The sequence below is a fragment of the Podarcis gaigeae genome, assembly GCF_964106915.1.
Source record: "Podarcis gaigeae genome assembly, chromosome: 17".
NCBI classification, from domain to species: Eukaryota; Metazoa; Chordata; class Lepidosauria; order Squamata; family Lacertidae; genus Podarcis; species Podarcis gaigeae.
Window position 1 is genome coordinate 11,211,333 of NC_139694.1, and position 26,257 is coordinate 11,237,589.

Here is a 26,257-nt window from a genome sequence, read left to right on the forward strand (position 1 = left end):
TATTATCCAGGAAGGCTGCTTTTATATCTACCTGCCTTTTGTCTTTCTAGGGTATGGCTCTTCATAAAAAAGCAGCAGAAGACAGACTTGCTACCACAGGTTCAGGACAGTCCTTCCTGGCTAGACAAAGGCAAGCCACCAGCACAAGAAGAGCCTATCCTGGCCATGTCCAGCCAGCGACAGCAAGGTAGAAGAAGGCCCTGCCTTTTGAATGGAAGCCATCCTGGAATCAAGGCCTACTTCTGTTACGAGTGACAGCATTTCAGGAAACTTTAGCCAGCATCCTTTCTGTATCTTTGTTCCTTGCGGTTGCTGTTAACCATTTCAGGAAGGTGGTTTTTTCCCCCCTTTTTTCTTTTTTAAGAAAACACTTTCTCAATGTTTTTAGTCTTACTTTCTGGAGCCTTCCCTTTGTCTTTTGATGTGCCAAAATGTTGGAAAACACCTAGTGGAATGTAATAATGGAATCTCCCCCTCTCTTCCCCTTGTTTATATGGAATTGTCCTGTCTCACCTGAAAGCTGATGATGGCTAAGTAGCAAACCGAAAATGTCCCGTTGGCAAATGATGTTGCCATCCTTTCCAAGGCTACCATTGTATAAAGGGAATTACCTTTTCTTTCTCAATCCAGTCTGATCTGTTTAAATTATGTGATGGAATTTGCAATGGTGTTGCATAGAATTGTTATGAAATGTGTTAGCAGCAATAGTCAGATGCTGGCAGAAGCTGTAACCTGGCTGGAAGTACCTGATCGCGTGTGTTCATGTCCTTCTATTTATCCTTCTCTTGGCTTTAATTTGGAGGGGCAAGCTGATTTTTGTCCTTATTTCCCCATGTTCTTTTTTTCCCTTTTAGCATCACTAAGGTTAAAAATGATTTGATGTTCCTGTTCCATTCTTGGTTAGTTCAATCACCGTGGAATATGGCAACCATTCATTGCATGGCCAATTGCTTTAAAGCTTCCCTCTCTGCACTCTAACCAAGTGGAGCACCCATCCTTTTCATTGCCATGTTATCGCAGTTCTCCACCTGCTTGGAAATCCTAGGAGATGGGACCATAGTAGTATTCTACTTACTGTGTGCCTTGATCCTACAGGTGCCTAGTATTCTACATGGTTAAACCATCATGGATAAATTTTATGAAGCAGTGAACTGTGTAGAACAGTGCTCTCCTGATCCCCCAGATAACATTTGACTCAAACTCCTCTTGAGTCCCAGGCAACATGATCAGGCATGATGGGAGTTGTAGTTCAAAAAGTTCCCCATCCCTGGTGTATCAGGGTTGATTTTGATTGGATGTCTTTGGTGGATGCTGTCTTCAAATGGTCATCTACCACTGAGGACTATTTTTAATAGGTCAATAAAGGAGGGAAAATCCATTCATTGCCTTACAGATGGTACCATTGCCTTCAGGCTTGGTGATTCTGACATGAAAGCTCGCTGTCCTTTTGTGCCAAATCTTCATACATGCCTGTACTGTTAATGGGTCTTTGTCATGAAGGAAGGCTAGCAATTCCCCTTCAGATTCTGATCCTTCCAAGTATTGCGTTCTAGATGCTGAGCCGCTTGCACCCTTTTCAAATTAATGTGTGAGAAGTTTGGGGTTGCTCAAGACGAGTAGTTCCATATGGATCCGCCATGGAAGTAGTTTAGAGGTTTTGTTGGAAAACTTCACCTTAAAATAAAAATTCAGTGTGTCTAACGTTCAGCAGAGAACAGCTTTTGTTGTGTATCCTTCCAAATGTAGATCATAGTGACCTTTTCCTTTCGAGGAGGGGAAAGGAATCAGAGATAGCTTTAACTTGGAAGCCCACCTGGTTTTTACAGTCACATTTTCAATATAAAATGTTTTTCTTCTCATCCTCATTTTGTGTGAGAATGCACAGCACATCTTAATTTTTAAAAAGGAATATTGCCTTTATTCAGCACCACCCTAGTACATAAAAGGAGTTCTTAAAGTTCAGTAATGTGTAGAATAGTAATTAGAAGGCAAGGTGTGGTTGTTAGCCCTTTGTAGTATGGTTTCAATGTTAGATGAAGTAAGTCAGGTATTTCCCTCAGTAGGCATAAAAGTAAATAAAAAAATCCTTCGCAGGAACATTCACTTGGTAATCTGCCTTTTTTCTGCAATGGTGCATTTGAAGCTGGAGACAAAATATGGGAGGTATCTATGCATAGTTTTCAATTGCACTTACAAGCAAACGTGTTAGATTGGCATCCTGTCTTTTTTTGCTGGTGGCAAGTAGTGTACTGGAAGCAAAAGAGCAGTGATTAGTATTGAGTTAATCAGTTTTAGAGTAATGCATATTATTACACTTGCTATTCCGGGTCAGATAACATCTCCAGGAGTCTTAATTTTGCCAGCTGAATGCTTCTGTAGGCAAAAACTTCTTATTCTGTTGGGAGTGGCAGGAGAGTGTTTTTTCTTTTCCACAGGCTGTTGTGCATCTTATAGAACTATTCCTGTTTGTTCTGTGCCTGAAAGAAACTTGAAGACAACTTTAATTTTACAATTGAACCCGCATCTTTTTCTTTTTCTGCTTTTGATTTCTGTTCTTGCTTTCCTTTCTCTCTTAGCTCGCGCTGGGGTTTTGCCTGTCTTCCACAGCATATTTTTGTTTCATTTTTCATCTAGCATGAAAGCAAAAGCAACTTCTTTCTCCACTTTGGCTGCCATATTTCTTGTTTGCATTGAAGTGGGAGGCAGGCTTATTATCAGTATTCTGAAATGTCAAGAACCCTTCATTAAAAACACAATTAAATTTTACTTTGATGCATTGAGAACTGAATATACATTCTTGTTGATCATTAAAAACCAAGGAAAGCAACAGTCAAGGACGAAATTCCCAGAACGACAGCTGCACTTAATTCCTTTTGAAATGAATAAAGACAGTTGTGGTTAAATTAAGTGTCTCTAATTTCTAGAGGACTTAAGTGCAACTGGCTTTCTGTATATCAAGGTCATTGTGTCTTGCTGCTGTATGCCGATTTTGTGGCAAAGACAGAAATAAAAGGCTTGTTTCTAAAATATTTATATTGGGTGGAATGGAAACAATTCATAAACCAAGCAAGTCTGTTAATTTTTTATAAACATGTTCACTGAATTTTCCTCGGATAGAGCAGCAGTAATGTTGGCTTGTACTTCCTTATTCAAGATGTGTTCTAACGATGGATAAAATTTGGGCTAGGCAAATGGAATGGAGTTCATATTTTTCTAAAAGAAACATTTAGCAGCAAGTTGTGTGGGCATTACCAGGCTTGTATTTAAATGTATCCCTCCAACTAAGTTGTCTTCAGGCAGTGAAGGCTAGGGAGTCGGAGGGGGCTGCTGTAAGATGAGTTTCCTTGATGCAAGAAAAAACACACCCTACAGTTGTGTGGGTTGTAGCTTTTGCTTGTATGATTTTTAACTTAAAAATTAGGCAATGTTCCCTCTTGCATTCCCAAAATTTCCTTTTCATGTTTGTATTTTTCTCCAAATTTAGGACATTGGTAGATTTTTATCTGTCTCTTGCGTTCTTCCTGTCACATTAGGTCTTTCATCGGTTACAATATTCGGTTGCAGTTGAATACTGGAAAGTGAAGGGACGCTCTGAAAGGTGTATCAGATTATTTTTATGGCTTGCAAACAGATCAGATATGCGGCATTTCTGATGGTGTTGCCTAGTAAGTCATAACTGGGAGGGTTAAAGAGAGGAAAACCTTCAGTCTCCTAGCCATTAAAATAGATGATACTGGAGGAACATAATTCTCTTTGGGTTAGCTGTGTGCGCACACCCCACCCATAGGGTAATGTCTGACAAAGTTCTTTGTGTGAATCACTGCATGCAAGCAGGATCAGGAGCTGCACCTCCACCTTGCAAAGAGAAAGGTAAATGTGGAACTCATCCCTGGGACACCTTTTTTAGAGAAAAAAGAAAGGGACGTTATTCCTGAATGGGAGTGCTCTTTTTCAGACTGATAAACATTTGAACCTGCCTTTATCCTCTAATGAACTTCAGGTTACAGGTCACTTGACACAATAACCCCAGTCCACTTCCACATACAGGGGAAGTCTGAAGATGTGTTTGTGGCTTGAAGACAAACTAGAACTATCCTCCCATACTAGTTCTGTGTTGGATGCTGGAAGTCTGGGTTGGAGAATGGTTCAGGCTGAACCAATTAAAAAAAAAGCATCATCTGAAATGGACACTCATCTACGAAAGCTTATGCCATAATATATCCCTTAGTATTTTATCTTAGTATATCTTAGTAATTAAGGTGCTACAAGACACTTAGTTGTGTTTACTGCCAGCAGACTGACACTGGTTGCTCTTTTCAAAACACTGTCAGTTTGGGTTGAATTTTTTATAAAACTACATGGATAGAACCCCAGCCAGAGTTAGGAGAAAAGACGTCGACCTCCATGTCAGAGAAGCCTTGACGTTTCTGCATTGGAAGCAATTCTGACTTTTTAAGATGTACAAAATATCTTTTAGTATATTAAAAACCAACTTCTACATGCTCTCAACAATGTTTTTTTTTTTTGGGGGGGGGGGGAAGCATATGGTCAGGATCTCCTCCAGTCAACCAGTCAGGAAAGTTTTAAATTGCAAGAGCAATTTATTTTCTTTTTCTTTCAGCACATTGACATCCTATCAAATATAGGGGTACATAGGTAGTCAGCTGGTAAAATCTTATGTGGATTTATTAGCAAATGAGCTTTCAACGCTTAATACTGTAGCTTATGTTTTATGAACCATTTCCTTGTCACAGCAATGTTGCAGTGTGTAAGTCCATAAACTATACATATTTGCTAAACTTCTTAAAATGTCTCTAAACAGGGTAGTCATCATTTTTTATGTCTTTTTAAAAAATACATTTTGACAGCAATTAAATATTTGCTGTTTCTACGCCTCCCTTTTTATTTTGGATATATGCGATGATATGTGGCTGCTTAACCTGCTGCACTGTTTATCAAACAAGGGCTCTTTGGTCTATGCCATCTCTCTTTTTATCTCCTGTTCAGTCAACATAAGCAAAACCTCTCATTTTAAAGGTCTTGGCACCTTTTTCTCCAAAGCAAAAAGTTGCTTGCAAAGATGCTTATCTCCGTGTGTGCGTACGATTTTACCACTTTCCCATCCAACATTATAAAGCCCCCAATTCTTCTCAGCCACCAAGAGAGTGAAACTTGATACAGTATCCATAAGTTCTAAAAATGGGTGTTGGGTAGGTTGTTGAGCTCCTGTAGCACTTAGTATTCTAACATCCATTGCCGCTGCTACTTAATTCTTCCTGTTAACAGTATTAACATGCAAGTCTCTTGCAACTTCTTCCATTTACTAAGCTACCATTTAATCTTAAATGTATTTTATAAATGCACCTTTGTTTACTGCTATTATTTTAAAAGTGCACTAAAGGAGCCATGTTGTTCAATACTATATACATACATATAGATATTATATATATATATATATACTTTTTTTTTTTTTTTTTAATACCAGCAAAGTCCAGAAAGACGTTTCCTTGGAGAAAGCAGATAGGAAGTGGTGTCTGACCTCTTCCAGGTTTTTTATTTGAAACTCCGAGGCTTGACATATATGCAATATTTTATTTATTGATGTTGCATCCTGTCTTAATGTGTATATATCCTTTCTTGCTTCCCCCCTCGCCCACTGCAGACTTGTACATTTCCTTTTAAAGGCTTCTTTTCCCATCTGTGCAGATGTGTACAAGCAGCTCCAGAAAGGAACATCAGTGGAGATCACAAATATCAAAGAAGCATACTCTTCCTTGGTTTCAGTATTATATGTGACATGGCCTTTCTGGATTACATTTAGGGTTGTCTGTATTTATCTTATGTTCTCTCTTCCTCATACCCGCGTTACCTTCCTTTCAGATTGCACTAATGTCTTTCTTTACGTTATGAATTATTGCTATCATCCATGCGATACATGTACATTATGTTGACAGTGTAACTTGGAATGCTTTGTGCTGCCTTTAAGCTATTTTTAAAGCTGCTTTTTTACAAAAAGAAAAAGGTTATACTCTTTTAAGCACACGCTTGTGCTGCTCTAGATTCTGTTTTGTATTGAAGCAGACCTAGGAAATACGGCCGTGTGATAGAAAGCCCGAGGAAAGATTGCTTTGTGGCTGCATTAGTATCTTACTGTTACGTTAGCCATCCTGTGGGATGGTGAATGATCCTTCCAAGCCTCTGGTCAGCAACCATTTTTATAGGAGGGCTGCTTTGAGAATGGAATAGAAATTGGCAGGCCAGCTCTCAATCCCTGTGCTTCCAAAATGCCAGCGAGTCCCATTGGCAGGGCTATCACATCCACTCTGCATGCCTCTTGGTTGACAGCTGGCCTTCATCCTGGGACTGCTCAAGGGGACAGACCTGGCCTCAAGGCGTGCAGCTGCTGGTCTCTGCTTTTAAGCCATAGGAATTGTCTACACAGTCAAGTGAAAAAAGAAACTCTTACTAAGCGCTGTATGGTTTGATTAGCAGGCCTTTTCTAGCCAGCCTTACACTATTAGCCCTGGTGTCGCCTGCTTAAACAGAGAGGAAGACTGTGTTCTGCAGAACCAAAGCCTCTCTCTCTGTTGTGAGCATGCAGAGGGGGATTAAATTGAGGACAAGTTATTTGATCCAAGACTTTTGCTGAGCACCAACAACTTCTAAACGTAGTCTCCCCCCCCCCCCCGAATGTTGGTTGTGCTCCAAATTTGATGATTCAAGGACGTAGTTTAGGTGGAAATAAACTAATTGATCAGTTCCAAAGTAGCAGAGCAGCTCAGTGAAAATGTGCAGCTCTCCCAAGCTACCTCCAAGATAGGCATGGTGGCAAAAGTTCTCTCCATTGTTCGCTCTCACCCCAACTTGAGTAAGGAATGTGTGCACCAGGGGAGGGGGAAGATTGAGGTCCAGTTTGAATCCTGGTTCCCTTGCAGGCTCAGATCGAATGTCAAGGATGATCAGGCCTGCATGTCACTCGCCATTGCCCACTTGGATGGGGGTATCTCTGGCATCGAGAAGCTGGGTTGCTGTTGGCTTAGGATTGAATTAGGCAGACGTGTAGGACCCGGTAGTAGGAATTTGATGTTCAACATTTGAATGTAAGACTTGCTGGATACTTGGATAGACAAGTACTATGTAAGTTCCGAACTCCTTGCAGTTTGAGGGGGAGATGTCCGCTGCCTTCATTAATCCAATACCTAATCATGAGACATCAATATCCTCTCCTACCCTTTCTTCTCTTGCACAAACTTTTGAGTTAACTGATTTGCAAGGAATTGCCTTGGTCTGGTGTGGTTGCTTTTGGAGTCTTCTTGTTTTGTGTTTGCTGCTGCTCTTAGCATACATGGCTTGAGGTCAGGGGCTTTTTGTATCTTGTGTCTTTTTCCCCCCTGCCTACTAAAACATGTCAGACCACTAGCTGGAGTCATAGAGGAATGTGAGATTAAAGTATAATCTCCAATAGGCACTTTTGGCTGTCTATTTGAAACGGTTTGGGTTTGTGCAACTGCAACTTTCTGAGATCCTAAGCATGTTTTAAACATATCGGTTACTGTGTGTTATGTAGTTTTCACATTCTCTCTCTTCCCCCCCCCCCCCGTCCATTTTTCAATAGCAACTTGACTGTCCTGACCTAGATGTTGACTGGTTACCAAAATTACTGTTTATGAAACTGCTGGTGATATTTTTTCCCCCTGTAAGAGTGTAAACTCCTCCAACCACCAAATATTAATTCTCTCCCCACCTATGAATCTTACCCTGTATCTACCATCTTGCCATGGTAGAGGTTTTAGTATGAATGTGTGTAAAGACAAGGTAATATGGTCAGGTGTTCAAAGCACCCTCCCCTTCCCCATTCAAATAATAATGCTTCCAAGGCTACAAAACCAGTGTACAGTTGTTAAACAAGTTGTAAATAAAGGCTTATATAAAACTTGGCGCTGCTTTTTATTACATGAAGCAATTGTTATTTATCATACACATATCCCGGCATTTCTCTGGAAAACTCAGGTTGTTGCGCACAGTCTTTCCCATTTTATCCTCAAACTAATCCTGTGAGGGTCAAGACAATTCACCACTAAGAAAAGAGGGGCTATTTGATATGATGTATCCATGTTGAAAATTGGAGTTTGAACATGTTTAATAGTGCTGCACACTCAGTTTTTAAGGCAGTGTAATTATAGGTAACAGTGGGACAATCAAAGTTATCAACCTAGAACCGTGATAGAGGGGAGAAAATCTTATTGCACAGAAGAAATGTATTCCAAAGGAAAGAGAACCAAATGTCAACCAACATGCTATCCTAGCCCCAAAATGCATCAAACCCCCAGTTTGGAAGGGGGGGGGGTGCCTGAGGAAGTTGCAACATCGCACTTATTTACGTTACTCATTTATTTTCCTGCTGATTTTTTCACCCCCGTTTTGAAAATGCCTTTTATAGCAAAAGTTTCGTTATCTTGGTTTTGTTACAAACTTCCTCTAATACAGGTTTTGCAGAACTCTTCACCGCCACCACAAATAGTCTATTAGCACTGCCCCAAGAGCTGTCTTGGGATGAGTGAAGAGATGTAGCTGGGTTGGGCGGTAACAGCTTTATGTTGCTTTGAGCAAGCAGGCTATAGGTAATTTTCATCTACGCAGATGGTGAAGGTGCTTGTAATTTGCATTGTGTGAAGACATCCTCAAAGGCAGTGATAAACTTCATAAAATAGGTAAGATTATAGACTTCTCTTTACTATCTCATTCTCAAAAAAGCCTAACCAAAAGTTAGCAACGTGTCAGATGGGCTTGAACTTATTTGGTGTTGAAAGAGAAGTATGGTGTATGTCAAAACACTAAGCAAGCATTCACCAATAAAATAGCACATTGTGACTACTCGCTGGAGTTGCTAAGTTGCCTCTCGTGCTAATATGGATTAATTCTGATAAAAGTAGATAAAATCACTTTCCATAAACAATGCATAGCCCTTCTGGCCATGATACAAATTTTTCCAAATAACCTGGTTACAGTATTATACCCAGGACAGTAGCAGGTTGAAACAGATGGGCTGTCAACTACAGTACATGGAAGAGGCTAGCCAGCTGTTTTTTCTTGGACGCAATCAGGGGAAGCAAAATGTGATGCTGTTGTGCTGGCAAAAAGGGCCCCCTACCTGCACCCAGCTCAGAAAGGTATATATACATTTCACCGTCTAGGCACTGCCACTGGTGAACCTGTGACGTGAATTTTAAACCTTTTTAAAGATCTCAAAACAGTACATAAAACATTGGAAGGGAATCAGCACCCAATGGACAACTTTAGCACATTATTTTGGCTACTGTCCTGTACCGTGAACGAAGCTTAGCACCAGGAACAAGCAGCACTTAGCAGTGCATCCAAGCAAAAAATGGCACGTGACCCATTCACCAAGAACCTCTCAGAAATGTGGAGCTAATCCCAATATTGAAGGTAGGTTGGAAGGTCCCCAAAACTGTTCACATACAATGCCTGAAATGCATTACTGAGAAGTGCAGTGTCACGACAATTGTATTCTCAGCATCAGAATCTATACACCTACTTGCAAGTTTCACCGAGGTGTTGAAAGTACCTTGGCTCCCCCACAAACCTGTTCAGTTAGGTGAGTGGTGAAGGCCTTTGTGGGTACAGCTGTCCATCTCTGGACTGCTGTCCCCAGAAATGCTTGGGTTGGTGCCCACACTTCTGTCCTTTTCCTGCCAAAAATGTTTTTTTTAAAGAACAAAATTGTCAGTCACTGATAACCATTAACTGAATCTAATTTTAGTCTACTTCTGTGATAGCCATCTGCTTTGATGTGCTGAATTGTGTTGATTGGTAGTGACACTGCCAGCATAATTGAAGAGCAGGATGCCAGCAAACATCTAACAAAGCCTGGAAAAACTGAAATGTAACACACCTTTGCACTCTAGGGAGTTCACAGTAGTTGAGGCTTTAGAGACTGGATCTGTCTTTATCAGCTGGTGAGGGAATGCTGTGGGTGCCCAAGTTCGGCACAGTCTCAAACCCGTACTTCTGCCGCAGATGCCCCAACACATACGGATACTGGAGATTTACATTTTACAACAAAACAAACTCAAAAAAACAGCAATGTCATCTTATGAGCCAAGAACTTCTCCAGTGTAGGTCTTATTAAAATATCACTGAAAAAAGAAGGCCTGGCATCAATGTGTCTGGATAACACGCCAACACCAAAGAAGAACCAACTGAACAACAGTCTTGAAAATGCTTTATTGAACTGCGTGTCTTATTGTAATGTGCAGGTGTGTTTGAAAAGACTACAGCTTGAAAACTGGTTTTGAAAATCCTCAACAATTAAAAAAAAAAATCCCTAGCTGGGTTAAACTCCCAAGAAAACCAGAGGGCTGCTGTAAAATTCCCCCTTAGAACATTCTGTTGCAGAGACTAAAAAAAAGAAGAACCAAATCTAGTACTGTATTTTATATAGAAATAACTGGAGTCAGAAACTAAAAACCAGTGGGTGGGGCTTTTTCCCATTTTCGATGAGAATCTGTCCTTTTAAAACCCCACCATCCTGCTCAAGTCTGCAATTTAATTCTAAGATGCTTGCTATGTAGCAGAAGTGGAAAGGGTAGAGAGGGGAGATAGAGATGAAGAAAGTGAGAGAACCAGAGAGAAACATGATTATTGTCTAAGCCTAGTTTAGATTTAATCAGAAGCTGTGTGCAATTTTGTCTTTATAGTCTAACTTTACATTCCCTTCCCCACCACCCCAACCCCCCCAAAACAAAAAAACCCTCCTGTCCCTGCCTTGGGGCTATTATGAAAGTCTATGCACAAAAACACTGTACATTTTTATACATACAGGATTAATAGTATAGGCATGTAGGTGGCATGATTCAATTAAAAAGGCTTTTTACTTTTTTATACCAGGAAAAAAAATCAAGAAATAATAAATAAAAAGGTGCTAGAATTAGCATTAAGAATGCAGTTGTAATATATTGACAAAAGTTTGGGAAGTCAACCTCCTCAAGCTCTCCTGTTGCTGACAAGTCTCTGCAAACTAGGTAGCAAATACATAAATAACTCAAAAACATATGATTGAGGCTGTGAAGGTTTTTAAAACTAAGACAACATAATCCAGGTTAACTTTTGTTTTCTTTTAAGACAATGAGCAAATGAATAATCTACACCTGAATAAAACATGTTTTAACAGTTTGAAAATGGTTTTCTTTTAACAACCACAAAAAGGAAAAAAAAACTTTTAAACAAAGTTGAACAAGTATTTTGATTATAGGGCACACAAAAAGCCCCCTTTGCCAGAAGATTTTGGCAGTGGCCTTACTTTTGTGTCTCCTAGAGATGCATAAAAAGCAGGCTGAAACTCCACGTGGATGTGCGGTGGTTAAAGAGAGCAACACAAGGGTCACACCGAGCAAAACGTCACACCCCGGAAACAAGCTGTCCCACTGCAGAGCTTGCATGATGTGCAAACGGCACATTTAATAAAAGTGGTTTCAGACGTACATTATTCAAAAGCTACTTGATGGCCACACAATGCTAAGTGAGCATTAACTTCTTTGCCTTGTAACCTTTGAATAATGGGAAAGCTTTTGGGGGGAGGGGGAGGGAGTCGTTTATAGTTTTACTCCTTGTATTTAAATTTTTTTAAATGACAAGGTCACTAAAACTCATGCACGCTGCAAAAAACCTCATGCAGTAAAGGTAAACCATCCAAGCAGTTTTTATTCATTAATATTCATAAATACACACAGCAGCTTCATTAGAGATTTCATTTTTTTTTTCCTCTTCAGTTTGAATGTGGAGTATTAGGAGAACCTTTTTGCATGTCAAAAAGTACAGGGCACAGAGGATTTCCCCTCTGATCTGCAACCTACGTTTACCTGCTAGAAGTAAAAATTATTTTTAAGTGGAAATGATTATCATATATATCTTTCTCTCTTCCTTTGAATGTACACAATGTAACAAGAGTGACAGACCTGAAATTACAATCACCAAAACAAACCCAAGATAGTTGTTGTCCACTTTCATTGGCAAATACAGCACAGAGGACATTGTCTGCGAAGTGGGATGTCATCAAAGAGGAGGTGGAGGAGGCTCGTTTCCTTTATTACTCTCTTTTAAATTTAGATTTTCTAAAGCAACATCTAAAGGCATAATATCTACACAGCCCATAGCACCAAAATCGGCAACCTCCCCACGCTCGTCCTCATCAGAGGAGGAGCTTTCTTCCCGCATTAAAGTGGACAGCAGAAGCTCTTGAACAAACAGGCTGCGGTCAGCTCGCTCACTCTCCATTGACTGACGCTCTACTTCAGACATCTTGGGATCGTTCAACCTGCACAAGAAGGGGAGACAAAACAGGATATAGCTGAAAATTCTGAGGCTTGGGAACACTGTACACACCAAGTGTCTAATAATCTACAAGATCATGAAAAGACCTGTGGATGTCTTGGGTTCAGAAAAGATGCATCTGACTTATTTCTACACTAGGAAAGAGATGATCAGAGACTGCCAGTGATCATTCCTTGCTTATATCCAATACCCTGAGTCCCTAGCGCCAGCACTCTGAGACCTTAACTGCTCCAGGGCTGCTTCTATGGAACCCATTCAGTTCTCCTGAAAAATTCTCGGTTTACCGCAGGATAATACAACTTTAGCAAACCTGCATAGTAAGTGGAGGGATTACTGCTCTGATAAGTTGAATGCATGCTGCACACGCCATTCAACTTTCCCATCTTCTGCTATCAGATAGTTTGCCACCTTGGTACTTTTTGTGTGAAAATGGAACAAAATGGAGGGTTGCTGTGACATTCTGCTACAAAGGGAGGACCCCAGGAACCTATTCAGGAGATGAGATTAAAATCTATTTCCCAGGAATCTTCACGCAGGGATTATTCTGACCCAAAGATGGTATTGGGTATCTTTTAGAATTTATCTGATCAAAAGTATAAAAGTTGCCGAGATGTAAGCAAAGAAGGAGAAGACCTTTTAAAATGAAGGAACCACAACAAACGAGATGTTTAAAACAAGGTTCCTTCTCTATTTTTTTTAAAGAAGGCATTGGCATTCCCTTAAGATTAAATTGAGGAAGGAAGAATAATCTTACAGAGGAAGTAAGCAATGCAAAGTTGAAGGGCCAAACTGAAGGGGCCAAGATACTGAGGCCAATATGAGTAAGTGGGAAGTGGCTTAAGAATTCTCTTTTCAAATATGTGGCTAAGTTTCTCAAAATATGGCAATTGTGTATATCTGTGTAGATTTGAGAGGCCCATGCCATGGTACTCCATATGTGGTCTTTTACTCCACTGGGGTTGCCTAAGACTTCTAATGGTACAAAAGCAGGCTGTTGGAAGACAGTGGAAGTTGCTGATCATATGTAATAGGCACACGAGGCAAGCAGATGATTATTAGTCCCAGTTCTACAGGATCTGACATTCCTTTTAGGTTTTATAAACTATTTCAAAGTTAGCATATAATGTAAATTGTGACAGCAAAGTTGGCCATAGCTTGAAACTGACAACACACTCAGTCTCCTTCAGTAAAATAATGTCTTTGAAAGGTGTCAGAAGAAATGAAAATGATTTTAAAATAACATATGTAAAATATTATAATCAGGCTACAATGGAGCACCATTATTAATTGGTTCCCTTTTGTTCTATATTATGAGTTCTCATAGAGATTTTGTTTAAAGAGAATTAAAGAGGAATTAAAGAGAAATATTTGATGAATCCATTACTATCTCGGTATTTCTACTTTACAACAGATACACTTTTTGTAATGCGTAGATTTGAGAATATATGAAGGATTTAATTTGTTGTAATGTATTTTGATTCATAAAAAATTTAAAATATGCCAGCATCTTGGAATTCAGAGTTAAACATAATGAATTGCAGCTACACATAATAGCACTGTGTTAAATGGCCCTCAGATTGCTCAGTAATTTTCTTGATTTTTCCAGTAATGCGAATTGCAAGAAAAACTTGTATTGAACGCCTACTTTTAAATTACAGTTTAAGCCATTTTAAAATTCTATCCCCTCTCTGCCCTTTGCCACTTAAGCCAACAATCTCTTTTTAGTAGATACAAGCGGTAACAGAAAAGGCACAAAAGTTTATGTGTGCTTGGCTGCAGATAATGACTGCTGAAGGAGGTGGCTAAAAAGCAGTTTGTGGGGAGGAGGAAGATGCCATCAAAATACACAAATTTCAAAAGCAGGGGTGAATTCCTAGCGTGATTCAGAACCAATAATTGCAATTCCAACCCTCTAGAACGAGTTACCTTGTAAGGAGGAACTGAGAGTTCTGGATAGCCTGCTGACTGTTTTCTGTGTTGGATGTGTTGGTTGTTGCTGTGGATTGTGTAATAGTGGTGGTGACGCCGCTAGTGTTGGCGCGCCTTGTCGCGTTACGTGCAGTCTCCAGTTGTTGCCGTGCCGCCTGTGCATGCTGCCGTTCTAGCTGCAGTTGCATCTGCAGTTGCTGCAACTGAGACGCGGAAGGGCCAGAGGAATTGAGCTGTCCCCCTGCAGAACGCCTCACGCCGGACAACTGAGATAAAAGCTCTGCCAATATAAAAAAAGGATTCGGGAATTAAGAGTGGACTCTAATGTAACCACACAGTCCTCTGCCACTACCACCTCACTCTCCCACAGTACCTATTCCATAAGCTTCCCATTTTGCTACTACAGGGTAAAATGGACGAAGGTATACTCATAGTCCCTAAAATGCAGCCCCAATGATCTCCTACCCTGACACATCATTAGTGTTTTAACAACACAGTAGTACATTCAACAAGCCGTGAAGATACTTTGAAGCGGCTGGAATTATTGCTCAGAGCAGTTCCTTAAAACTCTCTCAGCCAGCTCAAATAGTTCATCATTGCAGCAACGTCTTAAAAATATAAACATCCATGTGGATGTTTAAAGCTCTGATTCACTGAAGACACTCAAGAGGGAACAGAGATAAAATTTAACAACAGATATTCCTGCTTTTGGGGGGGGGGCGAGGTGGAAGAATTTTAATCATGCAAGTGCACAAAAATACAAAGGGATATGTAAATATTCACAAATCTTACCAGCTATAGGATCCATGGCTTCCCTATTGCTTGGAGAATATGAACTCTGCGAAGATGAAAAACCACCAGTGGAACTGCTAGTAAAGTGCATGTTGGATCTACGTGCGCGAGGGCCACCCAAACCCCGGCCTGGGTGAAACATTCTACGTACATGCCGAACACCACTGGATTCGTCGTAAGCAATGAGTTAAGGGAAGGAAAGTGTCAACACGCAAACAGCCTTAGCCACTAAGACAATGGACTTGTAAAGAACAGGAGCAAAGCTTCCTTCTTAGTTTAGAGGAGAAATGGCCACAATTCAAGGCTAGCCAGCCCTCCAAGGCCCGTGCACTACACTCATCAGGCATCCATACTGTATGCAAACACACCTTCCCGCCCCAGCTCTTGTTAATTGGAACACACCACTCTCGTGGCCAGCGCTGGGCTGAGAGCCCTAAATCTCTCCTCCCAAGCCTAGTGCTGCAATCATGGCATCTGAAGAGCAGACACAGCAATTTCCCTCCCCATTGCATGACTTGCATGGGAGGAATGGAACACCAGACTGGTGAAAGGGCCCAATTATTCGACACAATTATGGCCACATAAAGCAGATGCACCGAGTATGCAGACTCTGCTTAGTGTGCCGCTGGCATCCCAAATGTGTTGAATTTGGGGTGCGCTGCTCTGCTAAAGTTAGAGGCATGCTCCAGCTTGCCTGCCCCCAATGCTATAATACAGTGGTTCCCAATTAGCTAAGTATCGTGGATTTCTTGTTATTTAAAAGCCAAGCCATGGACGCTCCCTACTTTGGAAAATTTTGATTACCTCCAAGGTAGTTTTTGTTATGTGAATGGTGCCACTGACCCCCTGGGTGGGTTAGGCAATTCCCAGTTGGGAACCACTGCTATTTTGTGTCTTCTCAAGCTTAGCTTGGTGTGAACCAAGCACAACCCCAGTAACTAGCAAGGTCATAAAAAGCAGTTACATTTCTATCTTCAGATCCCCTTATCTAAAAAAATCACACTGGGTGTATTAAAAACTATTTTGCACAATATTAGCATTATAGATGCAAAGAGCAGGGCAATGCGCAGCAAATGCCAAATCCAGAAGAACTGTGAGTGGAGAGAGACTTTGTTTGCTATCAGGGGGTGGTTAGTTTCACCCGCGTTGCCCCAGTTCCAGCCCAAGGAACCTTCAGAAGGGAGTTGCTCCCCGGGGCATTATGGGTATGTGTATTTTAATGAGCTGAATACAGTAAAAGATTATCAGTCATGGGGGTGGGGAGTGTGTATTTGTTAAATCATATATTTTTGCATTAAATGTGATGTTTACCTTATTTTTTTAGTTGTTGCTTTGTTAATAGTGCTTTATAGATTGTAATTATTTCACTGAGGATTTGTAAATTATTCTATATCATTTGTGCTGTATTTGTGATGTTCTGTCATGTTATTGTCATTTATTGTTTGTAAGCCGCTTTGGGATATATCTGAATGAAAAGCAGCATAGAACTATATAATAAAGCAAATCAAGAAAATACAGTCTCAGAGGCAACATGCCAACGGAATTACAAGCTACAGGAATGTATTCTTCTGAACTCGTTCTTGGAGCATTCCCAAAGCTTGAGGAGAGGTTACTTGCTCAGACAGAACGTATTTTCTTTCAAATCTTTCCTCAAAAGAAAGGAAAATTAATCCTATCAGTTTATACTAGCCAATAGTCGTGCAATTAACACGAAGTGCTCCAAGCAGAGTATAGCTTATCTAGCTATTCAAAGAAAACTATGTAACACGCTAACAAAAGCACCTATTTCAGAATCAACATGGGTGGCTATTAGCATAGAAGGCAAAACATATTCAGTTGCTTCTTCTTGACTTAGGTAAGGATATTAAATCTCTTGGAGCTCTATGTTCCAGTGTAAGATGAGCTGCAAAGTCATCCGTAACATGATTGGGATCTCCTCCTGGTAATGCTGCACATATCGGACAAATCTGTAATGACAGAAGAAAGGCCATATGAGCAAGTGTCTTCAAGGCAAAAAAAAAAAAAAAAATGACCAACACACTGAACAGAAGCTACTATCTCATGCTGAGAAAATAGTAGCCCTCATACAACTCACCCTCCAGTTCATAATGATTCTCAAGACCAGCCTTCCAAATAATCAATTAGTCAGTGAAAGCCCCCAACCAGATTCATTCACCTGATTGTCGCCTGACCACTGCTCCCCTCCTTGCTGCCAGTACAAACAGGAAGGAGCTGCTATCATACAAACAGGTACAGCCCTGTGCCTTTTATGATCCTGGACAGGGAAGAGCCAAGATGAGCAACTGTCTTGGGTACTTCATAGTTTCTTCCCATACCACGGCTCTTAAAGCAACTGCTTCTTTTCTGACTCCCCCAGACGTAACACGGAGGACTTTGTGTCTAAAAGAAGGCAAAAGAGCAGGCAGCTTCCATGGCACTGCTATGGAGACAGAGTGTGGGCTGGTATATTCTTCCTTGCTAGAGGGGAAGTAGTTCATCAGCTCCACCTAGTTTATCCTGGCAAACTCCAGATGAGGGGCCTTGCCTGGACTGATTCTCTAGCCATCTCTCCCTAACAGAACTACTTTTTGTCCCTAAAACTCTGCTACCGAGAAAGGGAAGGAAAAAATATATATGGTCAGTCCAGGCAACTGGGGCACATCCTTCCAAACAGAATTCTGTATGAGAGAGCTCCATTCTGGAGGTTTGCACTTGCCCCCCCCTCTAGAAAGGCAGAGAAACAGAAAGCCTAGTAAGCAGCCTTGAAAGCAGAGGATTTTCATTCTGGAGGCAGCACACAGAAGCTGTTTCTCCTTTCCAGGAGATGAGGACAAAAGCAGATCACCTACCACTTGTACTAGTATTACAAGACAATACTAAACACAGGGCTTTCTTGTCTGAAAACAATTATTACCCCAGCCAAGAGGTTATTTTCAAGCCAGATAAAAGTACTGAAAGTAGGACTTGTGCAAAAAGCAAACAAAACCACAAAGCAGATGCAACATCAAATATATTTCCCAGATGGATAAATGGGTGTTTACCACGAGTGTCCATTTGTTAAAAGTTTTAGTTCTGTTTTAAAGGCATCTGTTCTTTTTTGTGTTTTTAACTGTTTTTAATTATCCTATGTGCAAATTGCCTTGATTCAGTGGTTCAAAAGGCAATACATAAAACAACTGTAATAATAATTAGAAACATGGCACACAGCAGCCACTTTACACAGAAAACAAACAATTACAAAGGGAAGATTTAACAGCACTTGTGTTTCAATAAATATGAGTGATTTGATTTAGCTCAATCATTTTACTAAAGGGACGGGAAACAACTTCAGACATGTCGCCATACTTTTAAGCTTGCTGTATCTTCTTGTGCCATTCTGCTTTCAATAATGAGAAGTAAAACGAACACAAAATGCAGACTTATCTGACTATGCAAGAACATGCATCGACACATACAAAGTTTTGCTTCCCAATAATTCTTCCATCCCTTTATGCAGTCTCTTTAAACCCAAGCATTTTTATAAATGACAGATAATCCTGTGTGAGTTTGTCCAGGAGACCAAAACATACAAGACTTCAAAGCTTTTCTGTGCCACACCTATTGGTGCATCAAATCTGATGAATACAATTTTTAATAAACCTATATACAAGTTCTGATTTTGTTAGGAAGTGCTCAGGCACCTTTGCCCCTTCCAGTCTCTCCTTTGCTGTTACCTAAACTGCCTTTGCGAAGTCACCAGTTTGGAGCATGGGGGAAAAAACCTTAAGAGCTGCCTGCAAGCAACCTGCCACATTTGCAGAGACAGACTTCTAAGTGAATGAGACAGGATTATGAATCCTCTGATTACTTCTGGAATAAGCCTACCTCCCTACAGCATACACAGAAAACTCTCAAGAGAAATGCCTGGGATACCAGGAAGAATGGAGCACTTTGCTAAGCACTATCATCACCATTCAGGCTGGTATAGTATTTCACATCTATGAAACATTACTGCCACCCTGTGGAATCAATCCTAACTATATTACAGGCTGAATTGTAAGATCAGTAGTGCTGCAAGGTTTAATTGGTAGATTAGTCAAATGAAAGCTTGAACTCTGAGTATTAACTGAGCCTTTCAAGAATGTATCCAAACACCTCAACTGCAGAAAGTTGTGCTTGGTTACATATTTGGAACACATCACTATAAGGACAATAATGGAACAGGTGTTCTTCGTCCAGTATTTCAAGCCAGCATATGGAGGTTTTGATAATGTGCATATTTAGTTACCCATAATCAATTAAAAGGAAAATGATGAATCAGCTGAACTTTCTTTAACTGAAAACTAGCAAATTTCAGCACCAAATTTCTTATTTAAACCTGCACTTGGAAGCAAAATTTGTTTTATTCTCCAACCACTAAACTGTCCACAAGCTGAAGAACTCAGAATATGCTGATTCAATGACAACACTATATAGGTACCTTTACCTAGGTAAAAGTGAAACTGCACCCTACTAAGCTCAAGCTTGCAATGTTAACAAAAGAACAGGGATCTTACTGTAACCAGTGCATAGAAAATGAGAGAACCAGGTTTCCTCTGATGCCCCCCCCAAAGAAATCACAACCCAAATATTTTTGAATATTCTCCCATGCATGTTATCCTCTGAAAGCTAGCATATTGCATAGTTAAAGAGTATGAGCTACAAGCCAGCAAGTCTCTGGCTCAAATGAGCTTCATGGGCAGCCTCTGGAAATGCATGGTCTACCTTAAAGGGTAGTTGTAAGGATTATTGAGATAATGTACTTGAAGATCTCTGAACACCCTAAAGATAGATATTTGGCTGAAGAGTCTGCTGTATCAGACCAGTGGCCCATCTAATCCAGCATCCTGTTCTCACAGTGGCCGAACTCATGCCTGTGGGAAATCAGCCAGCAGGATTCAAGCACAAGAGCACTCTCCCCTCCTGTGCTTTCCAGCAGCTGATATTCAAAAGCTCTGCTGCCACCAGCTATGGAGGCAGACCATAGCTATCCTGGTTACTAGCCCTCAATAGCCCTCTGCTCCATGAATTTGCTTGATTCTCTTTCGAAGCATTTTGGTCACACTTTTCCTCCAAGTGTAAATAAGAGGCCTTGCATTCAGAATGGAGAAAGGGCAACTGCATTTGCTCAGATATGGCACAAAGCATTCTCAAGGTAAAGTCTGTATTATTTTCCATGGGAGGATTTTCCATGGGAAGCAGGGCCAGAAGAGAAAACCTGAAAATAAAATTGTCAATGGGGGAAAAAAGACATTGGTAAGTGATCTCCTGCAACTTTTAATATTAAATGAGTATTCATTCATTGTAACTAATTTTCTATTTTAAAAAAAACCCACGATAGGCAAAAATTTCAAGTTTCAAGTTATTGTTGGTGTTATTCAGAAGCAAGGCTGACTGTGCTTACCACTTCTGTTGATGTTTCTGCATGTTCTGAAGTAACGTGTTCTTGAAGAGATGTTTCCGTATACCCCATTTTTCCACAATAAGGACAAGTAAAAGACTGTGGCTGCTCTACAGAGAAAGCTTCTCCACCATAGTACAAATCTGGGGGGGGGGAAATAAGATATGTGAGAATTCCAGTCATAAAAAATGATCATGGTTACAAATATAGGACACACCAAACTTAGCTCAAACATACAGTCTAATGTACAATTCAATTAAGAAGAGTTGCATCCAACTAATTCACAGTATGTGTGGAACTTCCATGAGTACAACACAACTTCCCCTCTCTTTCTTCCCCCTGCAGCCCACAAATTTGCTTTGGGTTTGCCCCCAACTCTCCAGAGCAGATTTAGGGAATGCGGAAGTTCTATTGTGTTAACACAAGTTGTTCTGCACACCCAATCGAACACAATTAATCGTCTCTCACAATACAGGATTTTCATTTTGTGTTTTATTAGCCACATAATCTATTATTATTATTATTATTATTATTATTATTCAGAATTGAGAAAGAATCTACAAGACTAATGGCATTTTCCTACACAAAGTAATCCTGATAATACTATGCTTAGAAGTGCTAAGTGTGCTAATATTTTCACACCTGAAAACAAACCAGTGTCAACAACCACTGAGACATCTTACAGAATAATATACATCATTAGTTCTTTAAACAAGAAAAGCTCAAACACCAGATCCAGTTTTCCTCTGCTGCATTTGTAGCTTGTAGGAGTTTGTACACCTGGACTCACAAGAAAGTGGTGACAAAGCTAAGCAACCCCAAACAAATATACAAGCAGAAGCACAAACTGCTGCTCTCCACCACCACAACTGTAGAATGGCAACGAAGCCTTACTTGACATGTGTTTATGCAAGGAAAATGTTATCTCCCCATTGAAAGCAGAAGCATTTTCTTTGTTCCCACAGAAGTCCCACAATGAAATGAATATACCATGAGTAGCAGCAGCAACAGCAGCAGTGCACTTGGCAGACTGGACTCAGCCAGTAGAGCAGGAGAATTGATTCCAGGGTTGTTGGTTATTAAAGATTTCTGCATTGCAGGGGGTTGGACCAGATGACCCTGGTGATCCCTTCCGATTCTACGATAATGACAGACATAACCTCTACTAGAAATGTGCTGCCTCCCTGAAAAAACTCCCACCCATTCCCCATGTGTTAACTATGCTGAAGGAATCTGTCAGCACTAACATTAAACCTGGTTACAACTAACCAACAATTCCCTTAAACCAGAATCTAAAACCAAGATTAACATCCACCAAACTGTTTAACTGAAGTCCAGGGGAAAGGTTTACTTCAGGAATGAGACAGGCTGCAGGGACAGAATGCAGGTCCCAGAGGTTGGATTCTGATTTGCTGACCCCTCTTCTCAACAGGGAACAAATGTTATGACTGCACAATGCAAACATTAAAGCAACACGGAACGCTTGAGGCTGGATAATCCCACTCTCCCCGCAGTGAAAGTTACTCCAATACAAGAAAGGTTGGGTAAAAGATCCAAGTACAGCTATTCATACAATACAAAAAATATCCTTGAATGCTGTTGTACATACCAAGCTGTGAAAATTCACAAAGGATGCTTATGTGAACTTGAAGAAGAGCAAGAACATCACTCAGGAATACAGACTGCTACCTGGTCCCACAGAAACCAACAGAAATAGGACAGTACTTAAGAAAGCTTGCTCTGCATAGCTCTACTCTAGCACTTAAGCAGATTTTAATGAGGCCACATAAGTGACATTAATACGGTTTTCAAGTGAGTTCTAATGAATATCCCAGAAAACTATATCCAGGGCAATAAGCTAACAAGCTCCCTACGCCACCTTGTAGTCAACCAATATTTTCTTAAATGAAAATCTACTGAAGAACCATCACTTTTTGTAATAGAGTGGTACCTCAGGTTACATAGGCTTCAGGTTACATACGCTTCAGGTTACAGACTCCGCTAACCCAGAAATAGTACCTCGGGTTAAGAACTTTGCTTCAGGATGAGAACAGAAATCGTGCTCTGGCAGCATGGCAGCAGCGGGAGGCCCCATTAGCTAAAGTGGTGCTTCAGGTTAAGAACAGTTTCAGGTTAAGAAAAGACCTCCGGAACGAATTAAGTACTTAACCCGGGGTACCACTGTACATGTGTTTCTCACTATAAAGGATTTTAATTTCTTTAGGAGCATGAAGAGTTTTTAAGAGTACACGTAGTCTCCCAATCAGTTTTGGTCTGCAGAGCAAAGCTTTTGGTACCATTACCGCTGTTTCTGTAAACGATGTTCTGGTTTAGCTATTTGCAACAGTCATCCCAGACACTAGCCAGAAACCTCTGGAATCCATGTCCGAATAGGGCAAATCTTAAGTTTCGCACTGCAATCCAGGCATCACAATGTATCTGTAACACCATAGATAAAGCTAGTGGTGATTTGTGGTTTTGGCGGGTGGGGAGTGGTGTCCTCCTGACAGTAGCACGGTGCTTGCCAGTAGAGCTCCAGGCTGCAGCAGTCAACCCTGCAGGTGAATCAATTTGCTGAGGCACTTAACTGCTGGCTTTGATGGACCTGTTCCATTTTATGCTATTGGTTTTCATTTGATGCTTATTCATATTGTTTTATTTTTCTTTCGCAAGCAGCTCTGAGAACCCATATTTAAAAGTGGGATAGAAGTCTTCTATATACTAGACCCTACTATCATAAAAAAGGTTGTTTCATCAGAGAGAGAAGGAAATGCAAAGAGTCAGTTCTGGGCTGCAGTTATGGGGTAAATTAGCAACATTATTGGTAACGTAGTCCAGCCAGTTCAAGCTCGGCACCTCCTCTCTATATTTTAAAGCAACAACTCTTCAGTAACATTAAAACCATTTGTCCTTTATCTGGTAGCGGAAACCTGCCCTGCTGTGGGCCCAGGGATGGAAAGATGGTTTCAAATTTTACAATCAATAACTGGCTCAAAAGGGTTGTACATGCTGCAGTCATGGAAAAAATTGCTCATCAGCGGTGTAAACTGCAGGAAAATGCAGAGCCTGAGGATTATGTGGATATTTGTTGTAATTTTATTACATATCTCAGAATCGCCCAAGCTCAATATAGTCCCCACAAATTATTTATCTGAAAGCAGTTTTAGTATTTTCCCCATTTGTTTACCTTACCCATGACTTACCCCAATTTTTCTTTCTTAGTTAGAATCTGTTAACGTTCTTTCATTATTTTAATCTAAATGTGCATTTATATACATATAAATGGTGCCATTTTTTTCTTTTATATACCCAAGATGTGTACTGTTGTTTTGTTCTTTTCTCTTTTTTAAAAAACACATGCTTACCCACTGAATTAAAAATAAACAATTTTTAAAAAGGGTTGGTTCATCAAAGAGAAGGAAATGCAAAGAGCCGCCTGTCCCTTTGTGTTTATGAATTGTTCCTGCTCCTCACTCCTGAATCTTCTTTTAAATTGAAATGCAAAGCAGAATGATACGCCAATAATAGCGGGAAAGGCCCAGTGCACTCAGGTCTTCCAGTGACACATGTCTGAACAAAATGTAACATGGGAAAAATTATAAGCCACAGTAGACATTAGTCACATTTCACAAAATGAAACTTGGCCTTCTCATTTTCTGCAAGAAGTTTGCAGCTCCAGAAGTCCTTTTCTACACTACAGCAAACAAACCAGAAAGCAGAACAGGATATGAGCTGGTCTGTAAACAGCAAGTTACCGTATTTTTCGCTCTATAACACGCACCCGACCATAACACGCACATAGTTTTTAGAGGAGGAAAATCCGTAGGCATGCCACCCGTAGGCATTCCCTCCATAACACGCACAGACATTTCCCCTTACTTTCTAGGAGGAAAAAAGTGAGTGTTATGGTGCAAAAAATACGGTAGTTCCACTCAGACCTGATTCATAACTCATCTTCTGATGCACAGCACTGCAGAAGCAGCACAGTTCTTCTCAACACACAGTCTGGCACAATCACAACCCTCTGCTGGTTGTGCATATAGCTACCATCAGTAATCTATGTCCTGTGCAGACTCTTCTATAATAAAAGGCACCATACCAACGATACACTTCCCTGTACTGGCACGGGTTGTGGTGATTTACTATGCAAACCATCCTATCCATGAAGGGAGGCGATTACAGATACAGTGGTGCCTCGCAAGACGAAAAGAATCCGTTCTGCGAGTCTCTTCGTCTAGCGGTTTTTTCCCATTGACGGATTAGCGGATTAGTGCTATTAGCGGCTATTAGCGGCTAATCGGCTTAGAAAAAAGGGGGGAGGGGAAAAAAACCCGCAGGAACTCGCAAGACATTTTCATCTTGCGAAGCAAGCCCATAGGAAATTCGTTTTGCGAAGCACCTCCAAAACGGAAAACTCTTTTGTCTAGCGAGTTTTTCATCTTGCGAGGCATTCGTCTGGCGGGGCACCACTGTATTCCATGACTGGAACCCTGACATGCAACCACCACCACACTTCCAGGATGAACCCATTTTCTTGAAATAAACACATCTGAGCCTTTAGATTTTCCCTCAACCCCATCTTATCCTTGCAACAAGCTGTGAAGTAGCCAATGAGTTTGATGGTGCAGTGGAAACGTGGACCTGGGTCTCCCCAGTTCCCTGCTTGACACCACACAGGCTCTTTCACAGATCCTCTTCTCCCAAAGATTTGACAGAAAGACTGGCTGAGAAATGGACAGGCAGAAGGGAGGAAATGAATTGCGGGAAATTTCTGATTGGACTTCCTGCAACTCCACTCGGAGAATAGGGACAGGACAAGCTAAGGGCTGTATGTTGAACCTGGAATACAGCAGACAAACATAATTCATAAGTGGATGAGGAGGAAACACTGCAATGTGTGAATGAAGAAATTGCAGCTCTCCTATTTTTGTCAAACCACCAAACAAGCTTGAGAGGAGGCAGGTAAACCACACTATAAACAAACCTGTACTTGATAGACGTACAACCACATACACTGGAGGCAGTATTCTGCTGAATATAGGCTCTGGTACTTGTCTGGAGAGCTAATATGCCCCCTCCCCGGTTTGAATACCACTTCAAAACAAAATATTGGCCTCAAAGAAGTCTTATCTCAGGCTGAAGAACGGAGTTTAAAATGCTTCAGACAAATAAATTTTGATCAGAGATATTAAAAATAACTTTTCAACAATGATAAAGTCATAGAACCTCAAGGTAAGAGAGATCTATAAAATTAGTAAAAGAGAACCTGCTTACATCACTGGAAGGTATTTTATAGCTACACTCCCGTAGCACCATTATAACCCAGGTAGCGGTATGTCCCAAGGAGATACAAGAAATGAGTAAGGTGCACTGAAGCTACGCAGGCTGCCCAAACCTGTAGCATGTCTAGCAAGGCAAAATTACATGGTTTAAACAAGTGAATATGTTATGTATCAAAGTCAAAAGGTGTAGTGCAGTGGCTACAGCGGTTCTTCCCCACGCGCGAGAGAGAAAGAACAAGAAACAGTTACAAATTAGACATCTAATTCCATTTTGGTTGTCAAAACATACACCAGCTGAGCCAACACATGTTTTGACCACCAAAATGGAACAACTTGTTTTTGATGGAATGCTGGCCACTTTTAATTTAATATTTGAAGTTCTGTACCACTAAAATGAGAATTGCCATATTGCACAGGTTTATATCTTCGGTTTTCTGGGGAAAGGTAGCAATTCATTTCTGAATTTTTTTCTCTCACTCTCACA

At 40.6% G+C, this 26,257-nt stretch overlaps 2 protein-coding genes across 5 annotated transcripts in view; one reads left to right on the plus strand and one right to left on the minus strand.

The window, feature by feature from the left end:
• The window catches only part of HOOK3 (hook microtubule tethering protein 3), a 56,794-nt gene extending 48,858 nt beyond the window's left edge, over positions 1 to 7,936 (plus strand). For both annotated transcript variants that reach the window (XM_083718898.1, XM_083718899.1), the window contains exon 22: positions 51 to 7,936. In XM_083718898.1, the coding sequence (XP_083575024.1) occupies positions 51 to 191 (141 nt within the window). In that variant the 3' untranslated portion in view covers positions 192 to 7,936. The remainder of the gene's footprint in view (positions 1 to 50) is intronic.
• A 3,767-nt stretch (positions 7,937 to 11,703) lies between these two features.
• Positions 11,704 to 26,257, minus strand: part of KCMF1 (potassium channel modulatory factor 1) — a 41,997-nt gene continuing 27,443 nt past the window's right edge. For 2 of the 3 annotated variants that reach the window (XM_083719511.1, XM_083719512.1), the window contains exons 3-7: positions 20,495 to 20,634; positions 16,938 to 17,039; positions 15,073 to 15,247; positions 14,278 to 14,560; positions 11,704 to 12,334 (exon numbers count right to left, since the gene is read on the minus strand). In XM_083719511.1, the coding sequence (XP_083575637.1) occupies positions 12,073 to 12,334; positions 14,278 to 14,560; positions 15,073 to 15,247; positions 16,938 to 17,039; positions 20,495 to 20,634 (962 nt within the window). In that variant the 3' untranslated portion in view covers positions 11,704 to 12,072. Of the gene's footprint in view, positions 12,335 to 14,277; positions 14,561 to 15,072; positions 15,248 to 16,937; positions 17,040 to 20,494; positions 22,311 to 22,670; positions 23,533 to 26,257 lie in introns of those variants that run through there. The other variant, XM_083719513.1, reaches the window with a different exon arrangement.